We start from the raw sequence: 15,385 nt of genomic DNA on the forward strand, positions 1-15,385 counted from the left end.
CAAGCAAGTGCACACACTGACAAGATACACAATACAGTACGAGACCAAACGCGATTTCAGCAACTCTCATCCTAGTGATTTTTAAATGTAAGATGATATTTTAAAATGTAAGACAGTACCCACTTTGAAGACTACAAAATATTTCACTTCTACAGTTAATAAAATTTTGGTAGGCTAATATGAGATGGATAGACAATGTTATATAATTCAGATGGGCTACCTGTTATTTTTATGGTATATCAAAAAGTGTATATTTTTAAATGTGATTGTTGGGTAATTTTACCAGTATCTACCATACTTTCAAAACAAAAATTAAAATAGGAAAAATATTCAATATGAAAATAATTTTAGAAAAAAAAAAAAAAAATTCAGTAAAACAAGATTTAGTTTTCAAAATGCCCTTTTCCAAAAGGTACATCTGGAAAAAGGGGGGGATCGTCTTATATTCGGGTCAATACGGTATTATCGATGTTGAGAACAGTTGTGCTGCTTAATATTTTTGTGGAAACTGTGATACCCTTTTGTTGACTCATAAATATAAAGTTAAAAAAAAAGCATATATTTGAACTAGAAATCATTGGTAACATTAAAAATGTCTTCACGGTCACTTCTGATCAATTTAAAACATTCTTTCTGGTTTTTTAGGTCCAATTCTAGCTATTAGCAAACTATTATTTACGATCTTTTGCCTTAAACTCCTAATTTGCTGCTTATTAAGAATTAGTAAGGTAGTTAAGTTTATGTATTGCGTAGGATTAGGGATGTAGAATGTGCTTTATAAGTACTAATAAACAGCCAATATGTTAATAATCGGCATGTTAATAAGCACCTAGTTAATAGTGAGAATTGGTCCTAATACTAGTGTTAACTTCTTACTTTAAAGTCTTACTGACCCTAAACTTTTGAACATCAGTGTATACGTAAACCTCGAAATTTCTCTGTTGATTTTCATGTTTTCCATTGATCAGGAAGTTGACGTGCATAATGGTGGTAAAATCACAGCAAGATGTGGTTGTTAATAGATTTTGCTCTGGGGAAACATCTGCAGTTACCCAAACGATAAGGTTTCCATCTGAAAGTTCCTTACTGGTACGGCTCTGATAAATCACAATCTGGCACCAGCCTCAAACAATGTAACATATCAGCCCATTCGTTTGGCAAATGTTGTTTTTGCCTGATAACCCCTCCTAACGTTCCTCCGCTATATTACAGCAACCCGCCGCTGACCCCAGATCAGTTTTATCTTCTATTCACTGCTAAACGTCCAAGAGAGGGGCTCAGGGCCTGCGATCGCTTATTCAAAACCTTGAGTGTGAGTTTTCTGGCAGACTCATGGATACCACATGTTCCTTACAAAACGTTTTAGATGGCAGCTTCCATCGCTCACTCGCTCTCTGCAGGAGTATCAAAGCCAAGGGCCTCTTATTCACAACAGCTTGAGTCATTGCCTCACACTCACGCAAACAATACGTGGCAGCTTGGACGGCACTGTTGTTTGACCCCGTGTCCTCTCTGTGCAACGATGGACGAAGAGGCAAAGAAATGGATTGGGAAATCTGATTAGAGATTACTATGAGAAGCAGGACAGAGGATAAAGTTTGCGATTTACCCAGCGGAAGTCTTTGCCGTCAAATTTGCGCGCACTGGTGAAGAGCACTGTTCTTGCAGGCATGTTGATTCCCATGGCAAATGTTTCTGTAGCAAACAAGGCCTAAAGAACGACAGAGAGAAAGATGTTGAAAATTGAAGATTATGAAAATTTTAGCAAAGATACTAGTGAGGTGTCAAAGTGGCAGTTCACCCCAAAAATTTTAACTTTTTGACTCAAGTTCAAACCTATATGACTTTTTCTTCCATGAAACACAACAAACTTTGAAGAATGAATTAAAAATGAAACCTGGCTGCTCTTGGGTGGTCAGTATGACCGAAATCTTTTAATCACAGTAAATGAATATGATTTTATTTTTGCTGCAAACTCACCAAAAATGTTTTTGAATACACACACAATTCACTGTATTGAATATACAAATGATTTCAATTACATAACTTTGACGTCAATGATGTCTGGACACAAAATATGCAAGACCCTACTGATATTTGCCATCAAATAACATTGAAATGGCATTTTCTTGGAGCTTCTGCAGAGTAAATAATGACTTTATTTTCATGTTCCTAACACAAAGCTAATAACATATGACGTCAGAGGACTTGGAGGATAGATCATGAGTTGTATGGATTATATTTATTGGTAAACCAGCACTAAATATCACTAAGAAAACTAGGAGAAGCCACTGAATAATGATAATATATTATATATTAATATAATAATATGATGTAAATTACTTGCACCTCAGAGTGAGCAGACGAAACAATAAATGCAGACATTGCTTTCGGAGGTGGATGCCAGCTGTTTGAAACACAGTCGTATAAAACAATTATACAGAAATACTTTGATGAATAGAGAGAATGACCATAACAACATATAGATGCTGTGAACGCTGCTAGTCAAGTTATCCCGTCTCATAGCGCAAAGTCACGTGACTTTTTCGACGCGCATGGAGGAATTTATTCGGTAAATGTGTTTCCATCATAGTTTATGCATATTTTTTCTTATCGGATAAAGTTTATCCTACTCAAATGTGCGCATAAGTTTTTTTTATGCACATTTTTTTAATTTATGCGCATCTTGGCATTTCCATCCAGCATTTTTTTTTTTACACGATATTCCAAAATGCGCATAAAAATAGGTGGATGGAAACATAGCTAGTGTCATTTTTGGAGCTTGACAGCTTCATTCCTCATTTACCTTAAAAAAAATCGTATGTGTTCCATGAGAGAATATCATACGGGAAAAACAAGAGGGTGAGTAAATAAAAAGAACTAAAAACAAAAACCAAACGAAAGTGAGTTTTATTGTTTGAAAGAAACAATAATCAAAGAAAACAAAGCCGACATCAATCAAAACAAAACTTGAAAAAGGTTGTCAATTATGAATGACTCAATGAGTATGTGTTTATCCACCATTGCACAAATATGCTTCCAGTTGTTTAAGGGTTTCTTGAAGGATCTCACCTTTATCAGCCCCTCAGAGAACAGGATCTCAATGGTCTCTTTCAGGATCGGGAGGAGGCCGCCATGATGAATTCCAATTCCTCTCTTCAGCAACGGCAGAACATGCTCCACCTGTGGAGAAACAATCCCATTAAAAAAAAAAAAACACACAGCTTCAGGACTCTTCCAGGTCACATTATTACTGTGTTCACAGCTCAGTCAGATTAGCATAGTGTAGCTAATCAAGACCAGCTTAAAGCCCTATTAACACCAAGACCTGAATTTTTCAAGGAACATTTTCAAGGAACGGGTCACCAAATGAAAAGTTTGTCTGTCTACTCGCCCTTACTTGTATGGAATACAAAAAGTCTGAGCTGATCGCTAGCACACGATGAGAGTGAATGGTAATTGGCCTATCGGTAAGCCCCGCCCCCCTTAGTTAGTGTTGCTCCCTCAGACAAAGTTGCTCATGATCTTACAATGAGAGCTGCCTTGTCCCACAATGTTTTTGCACAATTTTGGACACAGAAGGCCACCAAATGGGAATTAAATATTCCACAGAGGGATTTATAAAATATTTAAAAATAAATACGGTAGGTACGTTAACTCGAAGCAAGGGTTTACAGATCACAATGTAAGCAGGAGAAGTCTCATATTACGGTTGGTCATCTCGATCGCGGATGACAACATGCAGGATCAACACTGTTCATGCATCACAGGGTACGATTAAATTGATGTACATTTAACCAGTTTAATATGAAGAGACAGTGAAATGTAAACCTTTGTTTATGTGTTTTTGACCTACACTGCAGAAGATGCGAGAACAGTCTGCTATTTAGGTTTGTATGTTAGCATGGACTCACTAACTTTAACGTTAGCAAGATTTAGCCAGAAATACCTTGCTGAAGCTCAAGCTAACATTAACGTTCTGCTTGAGCAGATGAAAATTGTATCTTAAATGTATGACAACCAGAAAATGAACGTTTTTGTCTTCATTTGTATTGGGGTTGAATACTTAGCAACATTTTGCTCCGTTTTGTTTGGATTCAGGAAATGTAATAAAATTAATTGTATTGCCCATCCTCTCAGGATACCTGGAATCAGTGTTGCAAGTACCCCAGGCACATCGTTTTCCCATTTTTGTAGCATAAACCCCATAAAACCGATGCGAGCTTCCAATATTTCTCTATGGCGCTGAAACCTAAAGATGTCCGAGTTCCGCTCCCCGTGCGAGGGGAGGGGCTTACCGATAGGTCAATTCACAGCTGTGTTTTGGAAAATGTGTGGAAAAGAGCAGCTTCTACATTTCTACTTTTGTTTTCTACACAAGAATGACAATTAGAATTTTTTTGGTGAATTATCCCCAAAACAATGCATATTTATACATCATTACATTTCCATCAAAAATAGGTTTATGAATGTATAGTAGTTAATGTTATGTGGTTCTATTTTAACTGCATGTATCTTGCTATAATAATAATAATAATTATTCATGTATTTATAATTACTATTATTAATAATAAAGTGTTATTATGACATGAAAAGTAATGTTATTTATACAATAGTTGTCATAAATTGTATAATATTTTTCCAAAACAACAGAATAAATTAAAATCGATCATTTCTGTGTAAGGGAAGTGAAAATATCCGCAAATCTGGGTCAGCAGCATAAGGAGCTCAGAATAAGCTCGCAGAAATATGTCATTGAGAACAAACAGACAAGGGTCAAGTTGAAGGATGGTCCGTTCCTCATAAAGGCAACATTTACACAAACAGCATATTTGAACTAGTTCTGTAATCAGTCATCCACCAACAGCAGGCGTTCTGATGGAGGATCGGTTTATCTTCACACTCACAGAGCAGTGTCCATGAAGACCATCTGATCTGAGATCAGCACCTCAACTACACGAGTACGAGCCAAATACGGCTGTCCTGCAATGTGGAAATGGATGACAGCATTGTTGAGAAGTGGAGCAAATATGATGTAGGAGTAACAGGAGGACCCGAAGAGAGAGTGGAAAGTTTTACGAGCCTCTTGAAACCATTTTGGTATTTGCTAAAACACCCAGTCACCTCAAACAAGTTTAACACGTACTGCCCGACTTTACTGTGGTTTGCGTGGCAGACCTTCAATTACCAAAGGAACAGCTTTTTACAAGACTAAGTGAATATTTTGCTAAAACAGAAAAATTCCCAAAAAAAAGAAGAAATGGATGTTAATAATGGGAGACTTTAACATCTTAAAAAGCTTAACGTGGTCCATGTGGGAAACATTTTAGGGTAGTCAATAAGATGAAAATAGATTTATTAGCAATTCTGAGTTTGGTGTAATTTACTACCATTTCATTAAAAAATGTCAACCAAAAATGTGGTACCTTTTCAATTCTTATTAATATGGCTGGTTAGAGTGCATCCCACTGGACAAGGACTTGCATTTCAGGGCTCCAAACTGCGACTAAAATGGTCGCATTTGCGACCAAAAATATTAATTTGCGAGTGAAGTTTTTGCTGAGGTCGCCACTGGCGACTATATATAATTTGCATGAAAGGACTTTTTTCCCGATTGTTTTGCGCTCACATCTTTTGTTATGTTCACGTATTAAACTTACATAAGACGATGCGCATCAAAGTTCTACTGGAAAAGAGTTTCAAACAGTCCTTGTCTCTGCCGCACACAGTCTGCTGAACGCAGTGAGAGAGACCTGAAAGGGCCTGTTTACACCTGGTCACTTCATGCATTTTCTCTGATCGGATATCTATATGATTTGTTAAAACGTTTCCCCATTTACACTTGGCCACATAAATGTGTCTTCGCAAAACGGATATAAATCCGTTCTTCAATTCCCGCTTCATATGCAAATATAACGGAGTTCACGTCAATGATAGCAATGGATAATTTTATTAATTATCAGCTAATTTCAATATCACAGACCGCAAAGAGAGCGCGTGGCATCAGCACTGGAAAGATAGGCTAGTCTCGCTACTTTTAATGAAGAAGATTGTGTTGAGCGTCTGCGACTTACTTTCAGGTTCATTCAGTTTGCGCGTCGCTTGCTGAAGAAATACTCCGCTACTCATCCGCGGTGATGCTTGTTGCATTGCGCTGTCATATCTGACTATAACATGCCATATAGCCTATAAAACGCTCTCACACGTCTATTATTTTAATATTATGGGAGGAGTAAAATTACCATATGTGGTTTCAACAACCAGATGCATTTACACTTGTCCGGTTTCGCCCAGACCACCTCCTGAAGTGGTTCGAGCGATTGGATTTATATCCGTCTCGAATGCGTTTCGGATGGCATTTACACCTGGTCTTTTCAGGATCAGATAGCTATCCGGTCAGGAAAAAATGCATGAAGTGACCAGGTGTAAACAGCCCCAAAGTGCAAGTGCAGAAAAGCCGTGTCTATTTCGTGCACAACTTGAACAAACTTCAACAGGTAAAGCTGTCAGCTCTGTGGATACTGTCAACAATTCTCATTTATAATCATTACTACTATGGCTTCTTATCGAGATCTTAGTCTATATGCTGTGTTCTGTTAATGCATGGACTTCCTGTTATTTGAAGCGCACTTGCCATCCAGTAATCGCAAAAAGCTTTGTGCTGTCTTACTTTTTAATAAACAAAGTATCAGCTTTAAAATGCTACGAAATTCAAATGATGCGGTTTGGGTGCTCTTTAATGCGGACCACAAGCGCACACTTTGGGTAATATAAACACCAGTACCCCGCGTCCACACGGTCCGTGTATGCGTCCGGATCGCGCGAGCGGAGAGTATCGCACTTAATGCTCAGGCGCGATCTCTTTAGCACCTCAGTTAAAGCAGCAAGTGAACCCATTATATATTTCCATTTACTACTATAGTATGAAATGAACATGATCAAAAGGTAGGCAATAAGAAAGCCTATAGTACAACTTACTGAAATGTTTTATGTAAAAGCTCATTGTTTCAAACTGAGGAAATGTATAAAGCTTGTAAACATTGCATTGTAATACATTTACCTCAGAATAACCACTCAGTGTCCATAAACTCATCAGTCAGCTAGAAAAATAACTATAAAGAGGATCGTTTTGCTATATTTATGCGCTGTTGCATATTAATATTTTTACTTATTCTGACTGAATGTGTGAAAGACGTGACAACATTTATAGGATGCACTGCACTCAGTTGCCAAGTGATGCTTATGGTCCATGATATTGGTACAGATTCTGTGTAACGAACAATTCTTTGTGACTGTATATTTCAAGTTGTAAAAGACATTTAATTCACACTTTAAGTGAACCTTAGTCCCCCGGTCGACCTGATCATCTACAAGATGGATTAAAATGCTGATAAAGCCTAGAAAAGATAAGACATAAACGCATGACAAAATGATTGAAATGTTAAAATAGGTGGGAAAAATAAAATGATAATAATAAAATAAACCACTTTTATTCTGTGGCACCTAAAAAAATAATTTGGCGCCTAAGTTTTTCTTTTATAGGAGCCAATGGCGCCTTACTCGATTTTTTTGTCTGGAGCCCTGCATTTCACAATGTCCCTGTGCTGCAGTTAAAAAGACTTACCATGTTTTTCAGAATAAGGAAAAAAAGGTTTTAAATTAGTTAAATCTTGATGTTATTAATGCATAATGTTTTTAAAGAAAAGCACAGGCTGTTCAAGTTGGCTTATTTTAAAAACATTGATGGAATGATTGTAAACAACTAAATATAAATGTCATGTATGTGCCATATGTTTAAAGGTGCTATAGGTGATTGTCTTCAGAAACATTTTTTGTTATTCTGGTTGAAAGTCTCTTCACATCCTGATAGCAATCATTAAGTTAAGTGGTCTAAATGTATTTATATATTCTGTGGAAGGTGTTGGACCAAGAAATGTTCGTCCAATCAAAACGCTCGGTCCGAGCATTTTAATTGGCTTTCCTACCTGCCTGTCAACGTATGTATTTTCATACCCCTGCGCACCCTGTTTGCGCAGACACGATACATCATCAGCACGTTCACACGCACGGTGAAGACAGAGTGAGAACGGCAGGCAAACATCAACAACCCAATCTTCCTTTCTGGTTTTGTAGTACTTTTACTAACTGCTATGAAGTTTTCTCACCGGTAAATGACACATGATGTATCCCGCTCTGCATATTTTGCATGTCTCGCTTAGTTAACACATCTGATCCACATAACCAGCTCGTTAGAAGAGGGCTACATGCATGAACTGTTGCGATTGACATGCTCCCTACACAGTGTTCATTGCTCCCTACTCCCTGAGCAGGGAAATCCGTTGAAGTTTATTTCACTTTGGAACATTCATTCACGGATTGGTGCTGCGCAGCGTCTTCACACACAGACAAAACTTACTAGAGATCATGGCGGAATATCTGGTGATGTCCACTTCGCAGGACACTTATTACGGTCGAACAGAACAACCGTTGAACGTGATAAGATATACATATGAAATGTGCAGAGAGGAGGGGATGAACTGTTGATGTAGCTTATTGTAGTAATTTAATGTTGTCTCTGGTATTCTGCTCTTTGAGCGTATGTGCATAAATATCTAAATCAATATCTATATCACATTATCTAGGGCTGTTTCACAAAGTTTTGTTCATTAAGTTACATCCCTAACATCGTTTTCAGAGCGTGAGGCGCAACGCGTTGTAAACAAACAATGCAGTATTGTTCATGTGACACCTTATATCAGACCTTTAAAACATATTTGCATTACACTGGCTCGATCACCAGTATTTGGCTCGGACTGCAGGCGAGTACCAAATTAAGTCCTCTTTCTTGCCCGTTTAAGCGAATGCACAGTATATTATGTTAATGGCTGTTTTGATGAGTATCCACGTAAACTCTCTTCACCCCAAACCAGAGCAGGTTCACTTCTTCCACCTGTAACGCCAGTAATGCTCGGTCCCCTCGACGTATCGGCTCAAATGCATAAGCAGTTGCACTTATTATGAGCTCAACAGTCCTTTCAAGTTCATCTTCCTCCATTTAAACAAGCATATGTACAAAAAGTAAAGAAATGCTTATATTTTACTTAACTGGCCATCGGAGTGAACCAGACACGGTGGTACTGCAAGATGGAGCCGCCTTTGCTCCAAAAGCTATAAAAAACATCCTTTTTTCTTTAAAATGGTTTCATTAATGGTGTTTGTTATATATATTTTTAATTAATGTGGAAACTGTGTGACTGCTTCATTTCCACTTAAAGCTTTTTAACTTTAAACAATGACAAAATCCATTAACATTTGTTTAGAACTGGACTTTTGGACTGTTTTCACTTGACAGTGCTTGATCGTGCATATTACTCTCCTGATTCAGACACGATGATTTTTTTCACTGGAGAAAGCAATATTATGGATAGAGTACTCATATTTTAGCCGGAATCAATGGCTTGAAGTTAAAAACATCCCAATGACTGGAGTTGTGTGGGTTATTGAGATGTTTTTATCAGCTGTTTGGACTCTCATTCTGATGGCACCCATTCACTGCAGAGCATCCATTGGTGAGAAAGTGATGTAATGCTACATTTATCATGGGAACAGTTTTGGAGAAAAACTCATCCATGAATGGCCTGAGCGAGGAAAAAAAATTGAACTATTCTCTTAATGTCAATGAGCAATCCACTACCAATTTTCACCATTCAACAACATTCAAGTCAAGCAAAGTTATCAGCTTATGTTGGTAACTTGTTTATAAATCTTAGTAAACTTATTTTATCATCGACATAGACCACTTAATACAGCATTGTACAAAACACAGAAGTCTACCTCTGCCTCGGGGGTCTGAGGGTGTTTTGGAGCCCTGGAGAAGTTGAGACATCCTGACATTTGTGTTTTTTTCAGTATCTTAAAAACATGCAACACAACTCCTTGTTCGGTCCAGGCTGGACTATTGCAATCCTCTCTTGGCAGGTCTTCCAGCCAGTTCTATCAAACCTTTACAATTAATCCAGAACACGGCAGCAAGATTAATTTTTAATGAGCCGAAAAGAACTCACATAACACCTCTGTTTATCAATTTGCACTGGCTACTGCTCGCATAAAATTCAAGGCATTAATATTTGCCTACAACACCACCACTGGCTCTGCACCCCTTTACCTAAATTCAGTACTTCAGACCTGTGTGCCCTCTAGAAGCTCACGCTCTGCAAGTTAATTATTCGTCGTTTTATTGTTCATCCCAAAAAGCCACAAAATCACAGACTTTGAAATGAAATGATCCCTCCTGGTGGAATGACCTGCCCAACTCAATCCGAGTCCTTAACCATCTTCAAGAATTGGCTACACACACATCTCTTCCATCTTTATTTGACCCTCTAACTCTAGCACTCTCTAATCTAATTCTATTCTTAAAAAAAATGCTTTTAGACTTGCACTATTCATTTACTAACTGCTTGTTTTCTTTAAGAAAAAACAAGTAAACAAAAAACTAACTAACACTAGCTTGCTCTATTCTATCGGTTTTCTTTTTATTATAGAATAAAAAAAAACCTTGCTCCGTGTACTGCGTTACGCTAACAGCCTTGTTATAGTACTTGCATATCATTGCTCTTCTGTTGATTTCGATTGCTTCCATTGTCCTCATTTGTGAGTCACTTTGGATAAAAGTGTCTGTTAAATGACTAAATGTAGATGTACCTGTGGCAGCTTTTTGTCTTCATCAGACAGGCAGTCTGTGGCGTTGTTGAACACTTCTTCCACCAGTTTCTTCTCATCGTCTAGAGTTGGACAGAGAAATTAGAAATCAAACATCAGATGCGCACTGGAATACTTCATAACAAAGGTAGGTGTTTGTGTGTGCGCTTGGAATAGATGCTCAGAGGACTTTTCATGATCGCTTGAAACACACTACAAACAAGAGAGATATATATACATAGTGGGGGCAGCGTATAGACTGATATGGAGAAAAATAAAATATTCATAAAGTGTACTGGGGAAAGGGAGAGCTGCCATTTTCTTGCTCCACACAGAAACAATGTGTCATGAAGGATTAGAACATCTCTATTTCTGCCTGCAGCATGTGGCGTAGTCGTATCCCAGCAGGCTTAGCACATTCAAACTCACAGCATAACAAAATACAAATTAAATATAGAGCAAAGTCCTCAACTGGCTTTGCTTTAGGTCATCAAATGGTGACCCGAAACAATGCCAAAATTGTCAACAATGAATAATAAAAGGGTTTAAAATAAATTGAAGTTTATTAAAACAACAGCAATAAGAGCGGCCAATTTTGTTTTTGTAATTAAATAAATGTAACTTTTCTTAACAACATTAAGGCAAATATTTCAGGGTTATTAAATTTAATTAAAACTGAAACCACAAAAAAAAAAAAAAAAATTGTTAGGTTACTTGCAATAAAAATGTTTTATTTCAGCATGTTGCCTATGCTATATTACTCGTTTTAATTTAGTTGATCTTATTTTAATAAATAAAATAAAACTGATTGTTTTAATTAGGCACATAAAAAGCTACTAAAAACAACTAAAACACACAACTAGATAAAAACTAGTTTAGCTTAAGTTAAAATAAACACAAAAACGATTATTCAAACTGTTAACAAAAATAGAGTATCTGAACCATATTGTTATTTTGGATTTTATTGTTTGCATTTAGCATTGTATTTCTCTTCCATCAACAAAAGAACAGACCATCCAGTTGAGAACCAATGATATAGACTAATACAAGCATCTCTGACTATCCCGATATGGCCACAACATTACTTGAGACCACAATATCTCTGCAGTGGTCACTGCTTAAGCAATTCCTCAAAAGATTAGAAAACCAATTCCACTTTTGCATGCTGGAAATGAAGAAAACGTTCTGGAAACCCTGTATAAAATCACACTTGAGCTGGAAAGCTCTTATGATGATATGTGCTAAGATAGAGCCAATGAAAACACTCTCCCCACCTCAAGCAAGACTCGCAAAACAGTAACAGCTGTGCGTTTGACCGCTAGTGCGGTCCGCAGAGATCACCCAAACACCATCAAAGGCCAAAGACTTCTAGTCTTAAGTGCACGCACTTTCTCAACCAAAACATGTTTAAAAATCCACAATAATGCAACGCTTCTGTGTGCACCACATCAGTCACGTTAAAAACAAAGTCCAATTAGGTCTTGCTAATCAAAGCAGTACGGGAAGTGGAGACACTTTAAGACTGTTAAAAAGTTGTGCAGGCTGTCCGTTTCTCTCGAAAGGGAACAGAAGGCTTGACCCGTCAATAGACTTTGATTCTGAAGGGCCACGCTCATGCGTTTGGCTCTGCAACAGATTCTGTTTCAAACAGATGAATATTTGATAAAGAACTCCCAGTAAATGTTTCAGAAATGAAAAATTCTCCAAAAACAGCCCAAAGCTGAGCTCATTTCTTTTTCTGACGTTCTTGGCCATGATTTGTATTTTATTTAATCTCTTTGCAATTAAGAGGAGATAAATCATCATTGCGCCCATATTTGAGCAATAAGAGTGAGATAAACCTATTTCAAAAACCAAAAACAAGCAAATATTTCTTCAAAGAAAAATTACATCCTGCCTCTTTCCAAGGATTAGTTTAACCAAAGAATGTGCTTTCAGGTGTGACTGAAAGATGAAATATCCATTTAGACCCTTAATTCAAGTAAGACCAAGAGTAATAGTCTTCGCAAAGAGCATTATTAATTATTATAACATTAATACCTGTGTTGAAATCCAGTTTAGCCACCTGGAGTGCGTAGGCCTCACATTCTTTCTTACTGAAGCTAAAGATAATCACCGGCTGGAAGTTCCTTTCCATGATCATCTTCACAATCTTAAACACATTGGATGGACCTAAGAGAAAGAAAACAAACAAAACGGAAGCAATTTTTAATGCAGCATATAGCATGTTCCCAGCATCTAATGCCCAGGCAAATCAATCACAAGAGGACAGTGACAAAAATAAAGTATACATTTGTGACACTAAACACTAATACTTTAATAACAGTTCAATTTAATCTCAAAATGAATGTTCATTTTTAATACAGTACATCAATTCTATAAATACATGTTACATTTAAAACGACTAAAATACTACCGCTCATCATTAAATCATTCATTTATCAGTTATCTGTGAATCCCCAAATGTAGATACGCCTGACAGCAAACTCCAGGGAAAGGAAGTTCATTTCATTTTAATTAAGCTCAACTTCTGCATTAGCTCAAAATGCAGTGATAGAAAGTTACTTTACTTTTAATCAAGCTGAACTTCAGCTTGATCAAAATAACAATGAGGATTACGCTTAGAACATCAATAGTGGTGAGTTTAGATGAAGTGTAGGAGTGACCTTTCAGACTGTTTTGTGCTTTACATCAGCACAAACAATCAACTGCTGACTTTTTGTGCAAATTTGGACATTAATATTTGGTGTAAACAGTGCCATATTGATGATTCGGATCGGTCAACTCACAGCAAATCCATCTAAGGTTAACCATTTATCTGAACTAGTGACTGAATTGAGGGTTTAGAGCCCATCACTGCACATTCTTACACAATTTAACATGGAACAGTTCACACAGCCCACTGCACTTGCAAAACCTGACATCATTTCCATGTAAAACAGGATATTAAACTAATTAATTAATAAAAATGAGTCCAACTAAATTTTAATCATTAGAAATTGATTGGATCTTGAAAGTGGGCGTCAGATGCTAAAATAGAGCAACTTTTTTTACTGGGAAAAAAACTGATTGTGTTATTTTGATTTCATGTTGACAGTTGAATACTAACCTTTAGTTCCACCCTTTCTGCCTTTGGGGTCCCATTTGCCCCCAGCATTGCCTCCCGTGTCCCCTGCATCCCTCAGCACCTGCATTGCCGTGTTAAAATTGTCTTCTCTGAACTCTCCCTGACAAGAAACGCCATAAAAATATGATTACATAACTGCAATGACCCTAGGAATATTTTCTTAAACTTGATCAGCTTGTTGCATTGGTTGTGGCTTGGAAGTTATCCAATACACACACACACAGATATTCCAGCTTTCAGGATCTGTGTTGAATTACATCTAGACATGCCACTCTTGAAATAACAGTTCCAATACTACACCCATGACAGATAATAGAACACAAACTCCATTCTGTAACACAGAGCACGGCACACACCCGAGATCATTGGGGTGTGTTTAACCTTCATCTCGGATGATGGAATAAAGGTGTTAATGCAGCTTTCCAAAGTATTGGCTACTTACGTTCTCATCCACAACAAGGTGGAGTCCATCACCCCCTGCTGGAAAGACGTAGTGCTGCAGTGGAGTTGGGCGGTAGTCTGTGTACACCACGTGGCAGGGCTGCAAGTAAACACAAGCAACTTTTTTTTATGTGCATTTGATACATTTTCATTAGTTTCTGTTTTTAAATTTCTATTTAGCTGCAATTTATTTTTATTTCAGATTTAGTACTTATTTCAGTTGAAAAATTGGATGTTAGAACACTGCTAAAGTGTGTTGGTAAAAGTAGTGGTTGCTATCTGCGAAGGCATTCTAGGCTATTGTTAGGTGGTTACTAAAGTGTTGTAAGAGTTTTTGCTAGAGTGATGATCCACCTGTTTGTGAAGGTGACAAATCCACTCTGCAAACTGTCGAGCGTTGGGAATGGTGGCGGACAGGAAGACATGATGAACATTGTCTGGCAGTAGGATGATGGTTTCCTCCCAGACTACTCCACGCTCTGCAGGTCACGTGACACAGAAAAACAAACTCAATGACAGCTAACATACAAAAAGCTTATATGCACATCATAATGGCCATGTACACACTGAAGTTTCAGGAGTGACAACCGCATATATGCAAGGGAGTGACTCTCAATTGCAGTTTTCTGTGTGTACAGAACAGAACCTACTCTCGAAACTGTGATGACTGACACCACTGTAACCACAGCCACGTTTTTCCACCTTCAGCATTTGGTATCTGCCATTATTGACCAAAGTAATATTACAGCAAACTAACAGAGCTGTCATAATTTTATGTTTGGAAGGCCGCTTGGCAGAGTGTGCTCTTGAAGGGTTGCCATGTCACTTATTAGAAGCAACACTTTTTAAGCATCTTTGGGCTCATACAGCGATTCAGTTTATGGAGTCAATAAAGAAGTATTTCCCTGTTAACGTGTTTGGATTTAAGTTGTTTTTTTTAACAACTGTTTGAGTTTTATTTTGTGGAACAGTAAAACAAACTGTATTAATGCGCAAATACATAAAAAAGGAGGTGCCTGACAGATTATATTGAGTTTTAAGGTTCTGGAAGGATTTTAAACCATTATCCTCATATATATCTCCCAGAGTGTTTACTTTACTATGAGTCCATTGCGG

General features: G+C 37.5%; 1 protein-coding gene across 1 annotated transcript in view; it reads right to left on the reverse strand.

Annotated features, from left to right (window-relative positions):
* The window catches only part of LOC306864297 (exosome RNA helicase MTR4), a 42,222-nt gene that overhangs the window by 22,328 nt on the left and 4,509 nt on the right, over nucleotides 1-15,385 (reverse strand). The window contains exons 8-14 of the mRNA XM_079408232.1: nucleotides 14,624-14,748; nucleotides 14,271-14,369; nucleotides 13,811-13,928; nucleotides 12,742-12,873; nucleotides 10,705-10,784; nucleotides 3,073-3,183; nucleotides 1,610-1,711 (exon numbers count right to left, since the gene is read on the reverse strand). Of these exons, the coding sequence (XP_079264358.1) occupies nucleotides 1,610-1,711; nucleotides 3,073-3,183; nucleotides 10,705-10,784; nucleotides 12,742-12,873; nucleotides 13,811-13,928; nucleotides 14,271-14,369; nucleotides 14,624-14,748 (767 nt within the window). The remainder of the gene's footprint in view (nucleotides 1-1,609; nucleotides 1,712-3,072; nucleotides 3,184-10,704; nucleotides 10,785-12,741; nucleotides 12,874-13,810; nucleotides 13,929-14,270; nucleotides 14,370-14,623; nucleotides 14,749-15,385) is intronic.

The sequence above is a fragment of the Barbus barbus genome (assembly GCF_936440315.1).
Source record: "Barbus barbus genome assembly, chromosome: 45".
Classification (NCBI taxonomy): Eukaryota; Metazoa; Chordata; class Actinopteri; order Cypriniformes; family Cyprinidae; genus Barbus; species Barbus barbus.